Genomic DNA, 6,672 nt, shown 5'->3' with positions numbered 1-6,672 from the left:
CCCACGTATCTCCGCTTATGAAACGTGAAATGTGTAAACGGATACGTTATTAACCATCGGTGGGAGCAGAGACCACATAGCGCAAACGCTGGAGATACGAAGATGATGACTAATTGTCAATGATTGCATTTAAAATTAGTTGCTATCCTAACGATAGACTACGAGACGTTAGCGTTAATTCCATAGCCTATATGTTTATACAAAAACAAGCTTTAAAAACGCCTTACATGTGAAAATTAGACTATTTGTTGTATGTTGTTTTTTTTCTCTTTGCGATCATTCCACTTAACGAAGCACTAAATCTGACGTAGTTTAAATTAAAAATAAGCGCACAAACATAAACCCAATGTGTTTTTATTAAATTAAAACTGGTATAGGCTAATGTAAAATAGAAAAACATAAAAGTGTACATAAAATAGAGATTGTACGCATTATCGTGTATTTTATGAAAATGAAATGGCAAATAAACAAATCATTAACAAAATTTAAATAGTTACTTAGTGAATTAGATATAATAAGTAACGAAATGCAATTAAGCAGTCTAACGTCAGTGAAAGCTATGCAAAAATAACACGTCAAAATGGTGGGAAATAAATTAAGCGTAAACAAAACAAAAAGGTAGGATTATACAATCTTGAGTTCATCGTTGAAAAAGTGAAAGAATAAGAGGGACTAAAAGTATTTACTAGACATTATGGCGACATTCGTCCTGGTTATTGCCCTGGAACTCTTAGGTAGATTCGGTGTATTCTTTGTGGGGCCTTTCTGGATTTTCTATTTGCCCCTTTACATCGTGGATGGTGGTAACAGTAGCTAGAGGCCAGAGATTTACCGTGAGCATTGTGAGAGCTTTGTGTGAGAGACTGAGCAGGTAAACACAGTTAAGGGCAGTGCGACTGGAAGGCGTGTAAGGGGATTGGCCCCGCAACAGCCGCTAATGCAGATCTAATTGACTCCTTTCTGCATTCTGCACACGGATTTGTACGGCGGCTGCAACTCGTTGTCTATGATCAAAAAGGAGATTCTGAGTCCACATACGACAGATGTACCCACTCAGGGGCCTAACATCTTAAAAAAAAGAAATAAAAAAACAACTGTCATTCTTTTCGTTTTTTTAGTACTCTTTCATATCTGTTCTAAGCAAGATATGTCAATAAAGTATTTTATTCAACTTTATCTGCTTGCTGGGTTTTTTTTATGTTCACCAACTGAGATATCTTTGCAAAAACAATTAAAAGAACCGTAGGCCTATATTTTGTAAAATGGTTCTATGTGATTTCTTCTTCTTTTGGTAGGCTTATATTAAGTTGCTCCCTGCAGTGCAGTTATCATAGATTTCATACATATATCAGGATTTAGGCCTGCATCCTTTCTTTCAATCCCAAAGCAAACACCACAGACGTGACCGGGTATAGACGCGGCTAGACTCGAAGCCCTCTAACGGATCCTGGGCAAACAGGCAGCCAGCATTCACCAGCGAAGCGTCTCCACCCAGAACAAGGGCTACTACAGAATGGTCAGCAAGCTACTAGAGACCTGGCTATAGTTAGACTTAATAAACTACCATTCTTTTGTCTTATCTCTAGGCAGACACAATAAACCAGAGACTGCAATCCTATCAAGCTATTGGCTAATCAGTGCTTGAAAATACAAAGCAGTGCATTTAAAAGTTTCCAATCTTGAATTAATACCATTGTTGGTCTCAAAAATCACTGCATAATTTGTTGTTCATACAGACAATTAGGTAAGGGAAATCGTCCGTTTATCACAACCATTTTATATTGTCTTTGTATACCACCCACAATAAATAACTATTAGTAATGCACTAGAGGACATATATTAGATTATGAATTGGTAACTAAACAAGGAACATTTTTTATTAAAAAAAAAATGAGGATGGAGGAAATGTGCATTTGTTTTTTGTAGTAAAAACAAAGTTTTTTGGTGTAACTGTTTAAATATGTATATTTTCGTTGCGATAGGGTAAATTGGTTCAATAAAAGCTCTACTGAGCTCCATCTTGTGGCTGAAACAGGCAGAGCGAACAGAAGGAAACGTTACTCATAATGCTCGACAGATGGCGCACGACACCAATGAATCGTGCAGAAACGTCAACCCTCTTTCCTTTTGTTTAGGAACTGTTTATCACAACTCTTTATTGTAAACATTTTATATATATCTAAAATAAATGTCATGATAAATATATCATGATCGAGATTTTTCATTCATATTTTCGAATTTCTTTTAATTAAACATTTGGTTACATTTTTAAATGTAAAAACTACTTATTAACCTACTCGGAAACAAAATAAAATCACAAATACAATCAAGTACAGTTATCGTAGGGTATATAACTAAAAATAAAGCTTCATTCTACAACCCATACAAAACCAATATCTTTGCACAAATTTGGCCAGATTAAAATAAAATAGCGAAGAAATGAAATAAACGCGAGTGGAATAGACTGCGCTATGGGGAACGTGCCCTTCAGCCCGCAGTCTGCAAACAGAGACGGCACGTGCTCAGTGGAATCAGACGTGCAGCGAGCAGGCGCGCACATCCACTGGCACGCGGACAGATGCACGGCCACCCCTCCCCTGCACGAGTCGTTGTGGTGATGGACGCGTAGACGTTCGTCCAGCCAATAAGACCAAACTAAGCACACTTTGCATAAAGTGGCTGACTGCCATTGGCTTCTCGCGTGCTCCTCCGAACCGCCTCGCGTGCCTGTGCAGCTGTGTCGCTCTTTGAAGCGCAACTGGATCCCCGAATAAAAACTGCGCATCATTTTCATCGAATATTGAAATATAACCTACATATTTATTGCTATTATGGAAATCTTTTCTATACCCCAGTTTAAGTTCTAATATACATTTCCCCCCTGTTGAAAAACATTTTGACAAGCATTCGGTTCAAGTTAAATGATCTGTGAACTATATTTCTGTCACAGGACAGGCTTTATTTACTAGAAATTTAAATAACACAACTAAATCCATAACTGAAGAGCCTTTACTGTTTCCGAAACATAATGTTCTACGTTATTCCAAACATTTTGATTAAGACCGATATTGTATGCTATAAATATAAGAACGGTCGTTACTCATGGCGCGACGATGCATTGCATAAAGAAAGCATTCTTAAAACGAAGAAGGGGGAAAAAAAAAAAAAAAAGCTCCAGCATGCAACCAGCGCATTCCCTCAACTCCCCTTATCACTTCACAGTTAGACCGACTGCACCCGCCGCTTTGTTGTTTGTCCCTGCAGGGCCGATTGAGCAGCGCGTGACTGACAGCCCGCGGGGGTGTTGTCCAATCAGCGGCCTACCCGCGCCCAATGGGCGAGTCCGCGCGCCCATTGGCTGAGGCGAGTGTGGGAAAGAATGCAGAGAGGGTTTCACACGAACCGGGAGCACGCGATCCATCTATAAATACCCCCGGCGTGTGGCAGCGGTAGATTCGATTTGCCCCTCCGCAGCCCTTGCGCCGCGCACGCTCGTGCACTCACATGACAAGGCTCACAGACTGTCAGCGACATAGCCGCGCGGCGGGACCTGCACACTCCCCTGTGATCTTTAAGACCTTGGCGACGCTCCTCGGCTCGGTCACGCTTTAAACAAGAACCTGCTCCTGTCTTCTCGAACTTTTCTAACGGAATATATCACGGTTTTTTTGTTCGTTTTTCCCCATCGGACAAGACTTTGATTTAAATCATGCCAGCCGACACTATGGAGAAGCAGACAGCGTCTCCAATCGCCGGTGCACCCGCAAGCGGATCCCATACTCCGGACAAACCAAAGAATGCCAGCGAGCACAGAAAGGTAGAGAGCGTGCTATTTACATTACAAAATATTGCATTAAATATACATATATATTTAAAGTCACCCTAGAGAGCACATCTCTAGAGACCCGTTGCATACACTAATCGGGTCCAAGCTGCTAAATAGCCCTACTGCATTTTTTTTTCTCGTAGGTAATTATTAGCTTCTCCTGTCAAATAAGTTAATGTTGTTTTTCTTTTGTAGTCTTCAAAGCCTATCATGGAGAAACGCCGGAGAGCCAGAATCAACGAAAGTCTGGGACAACTGAAGACCCTTATTCTTGATGCCCTTAAAAAAGATGTAAGTCTTTAAATGAGTAGTATTGATTTATGATTGATGTTTATCAGTACACGAGACCGGGTTCAAGCATGCACATATTGACAGTCTCGCGTATTGTCCACAGAGTTCCAGACATTCTAAACTGGAGAAAGCTGATATTCTCGAGATGACAGTCAAGCATTTGAGGAACATGCAGCGCGTTCAGATGACCGGTGAGTTTGAAGAGTCCTTGCATTTAGCGATGAAACTTTGCTAAACGTTTTTTTCCCCGACTTGTTTTCTCTTGGGACGTCCTGACAAAGTTTCTCTTTTCTTCTAGCAGCGATGTCAACAGATACAACCGTCCTGAGCAAGTATCGCGCGGGATTCAACGAATGCATGAACGAGGTGACGCGTTTTCTGTCCACCTGCGAAGGGGTGAATACAGAGGTCCGGTCTCGGCTCCTCGGCCACCTGTCCAGCTGCCTGGGGCAGATGATGGCCATGAACTACCCGCAGCCGCCGCCGGCGCAGCAGGCGCACCTGGCGCAGCCCCTACACGTGCAGCTCCCGTCCACCCTGCCGGTCAGCGGCGCCTCGGTCACCTCCAAACTCAGCCCGTCGGAAACGGTCTCGCCAAAGGTCTTCGGAGGGTTCCAGCTGGTGCCCGCCACTGATGGACAGTTCGCGTTTCTTATTCCCAACCCTGCGTTCCCCTCTGCAACCACCCCGGTCATTCCGCTCTACGCTAATGCCGGCGTTCCGGTCGCTGTCAACGCCGGCCCGGTCCATGCCAGCTCGGCTCCTACGGTTGCGTCCCCGGTCCAGGGGATGACCTCTTTCGCCGGCGGGTCACAGGCGGTCAGTCCTGTTGGTGTCAGTGCGGGTGTAGAGAGCAGCGAGCCGGTGTGGCGACCGTGGTAGAAGAACTAGACGTCGCTTTTTTTTTCGTTATGAAGAAATAAATGTTAAGTTCCGTTTTAAGGGACTATGTATTTATCTTTCGATGATTCATGTTGAAATTTATTGGCCGTTTCCAAAATTTGGATTTTGTTTGATGGATATGCTGTATGCTAATATTCAATAGGAGAAACACACAAAGTACTTTTTTTATGAAATAATTTAGTTTTGTACAAAGTTTGTAAAAGATTGTTACATGCCAAAGTGTTGTCATGTTGATTGGATTTTAATGTTTGATGATGAATAAATCTGAAAAACGAAACAAATATGTCGTATTGCATTTTCCTCAGCACAACATCCTTTTAGGAGGCATAACCTGGACGAAAGCTGCACAGTGCGGTTTGTCGAGTGTCCACATGGCAAATTAGCTTTGCTCACCAACAGTCTACGCCAAATTACCTGACTGCTGAAAGTTAGAGGTCCTGTGTGTGCCAAGTTACTTCTAGCATCTACCTTTTACTTTTACAGTGGTATTTTCCAAACTTGCCCACGGGTGCAATGTTTTTTTTTTTTTTAGAGTAACCTACTACAGGCTACTAGGCGAGACGAACATACAAAGAGATGAATCTACAAAGGCAGTCGTGTTTTTTTCTTTTTCTCTCTCTTTCTCAATGAGGTAATTAAAAGCCTGAATGGGGTCTCATCCTGTATGCAGCGGGATCTTTAAGAAGTCCTAAACCCTATTCATTGGTCTGGGAAACGCGCTTTCGGGTTAATGTCACTAACAGATTGCCTGGCTGAAAAGAGAATATGGAGGGATCCTCTCCTTCTTTTGTTGCACGACTCGCTCAGTTCTTCAGCTGTACCTTAAATGTAAATGGGGTGCTTTCGCGCTCTTTTTTTTTTTTGACTGAATCTAAAACCTAACGCAAGGCAATTTTCCTTGCTTCCCAGAAGAGTTTACGCGAACAAGAGAGGAACAACAGAGAAACGACAATTTTACATCCAACGCAAACACATGCGGTCGTGGTCACTGGAGAATCCGAGGCAGTGAACGGCCTGGGCCTGTTTCAGAGTCACCTCTGGATCTGGGCGCTTGCGAAACTGCGCCGTGCTTCGTGGCTCGAACTCAGCCCTCCCTTGGCCGTGTTATCCCTGGATGTAAACCTATCTTCCCCTGGCGGGGGAGGTCCGGCACCGGGAGACGTGTTGCCCGGCCTGTCGGCGCGCCGCTCGCCGTGTGTCTGCCGCTTGCGCGCAGCGGCCTGTTCGAGCTTGGATTAGGTTACAGCTCAAAGGCCGCCTGCCTCTGGGGTTCCCACTCAGCCGTCCCATTTCGCTTAGGCTTGCAAAGTTTCGGCGAGAGGGAAGTTTTAGCGAGAGAGACAATTGCTATTTGAAATATTATTTAACCAACTTAGGGTTTGTAGCCTGGGTGCATCATTATTAGTCTGCGCAACTTAAAATCCCGGAGTAGCTTCCAAACACAAAGGAAATGTGGAAACGGGCCAATTGCGTGAAAAAAACCCTGCTTTGAAAACGGAGTAACTAAAATTTAAGATGGCAGTGTGGGGGACGTCTTGCGTCGTCGTGCTTTGCTTGCGTGTCTGAGTTAATAGTTCAGAGATGCCGTTGTGGTGGCGAGGTCGTGAGAACCGAGTGAACTAGACTGCTTGTGGCCAGGCACAACGCCAGCC

The 6,672-nt window shown here is 43.7% G+C and overlaps 1 protein-coding gene across 2 annotated transcripts; it reads left to right on the top strand.

Annotated features, from left to right (window-relative positions):
• Nucleotides 1-3,443: 3,443 nt before the first annotated feature.
• her9 (hairy-related 9) lies at nt 3,444-5,301 on the top strand. Of its 2 annotated transcripts, none has more exons than XM_027014501.3 (4): nt 3,444-3,817; nt 4,022-4,117; nt 4,221-4,308; nt 4,419-5,301. In XM_027014501.3, exons 1-4 carry the CDS (start codon nt 3,710-3,712, stop codon nt 4,997-4,999), a joined length of 873 nt encoding a protein of 290 aa, XP_026870302.2. In that variant the 5' UTR covers nt 3,444-3,709; the 3' UTR covers nt 5,000-5,301. The 2 variants fall into 2 exon arrangements, with proteins under 2 accessions (XP_026870302.2, XP_026870301.2); XM_027014500.3 differs by having other exon boundaries at nt 4,416-5,301.
• Nucleotides 5,302-6,672: the final 1,371 nt, after the last annotated feature.

Source organism: Electrophorus electricus, chromosome 24 (assembly GCF_041902795.1).
Source record: "Electrophorus electricus isolate QZ-2024a chromosome 24, ASM4190279v1, whole genome shotgun sequence".
Classification (NCBI taxonomy): Eukaryota; Metazoa; Chordata; class Actinopteri; order Gymnotiformes; family Gymnotidae; genus Electrophorus; species Electrophorus electricus.
The sequence above is the reverse complement of the archived record's forward strand: the minus strand, read 5'-3'. Positions and strand labels throughout refer to the sequence as shown.

What these genes read in the sequence shown, in the direction of transcription:
- her9 (XM_027014500.3), top strand. Translation starts at nt 3,710, where the DNA reads ATGCCAGCCGACACTATGGAGAAGCAGACAGCGTCTCCAATCGCCGGT. An exon ending in ATGCCAGCGAGCACAGAAAG is followed by an intron (nt 3,818 to 4,021) that starts GTAGAGAGCGTG and finishes TTTCTTTTGTAG; the next exon opens with TCTTCAAAGCCTATCATGGA. An exon ending in TTGATGCCCTTAAAAAAGAT is followed by an intron (nt 4,118 to 4,220) that starts GTAAGTCTTTAA and finishes TATTGTCCACAG; the next exon opens with AGTTCCAGACATTCTAAACT.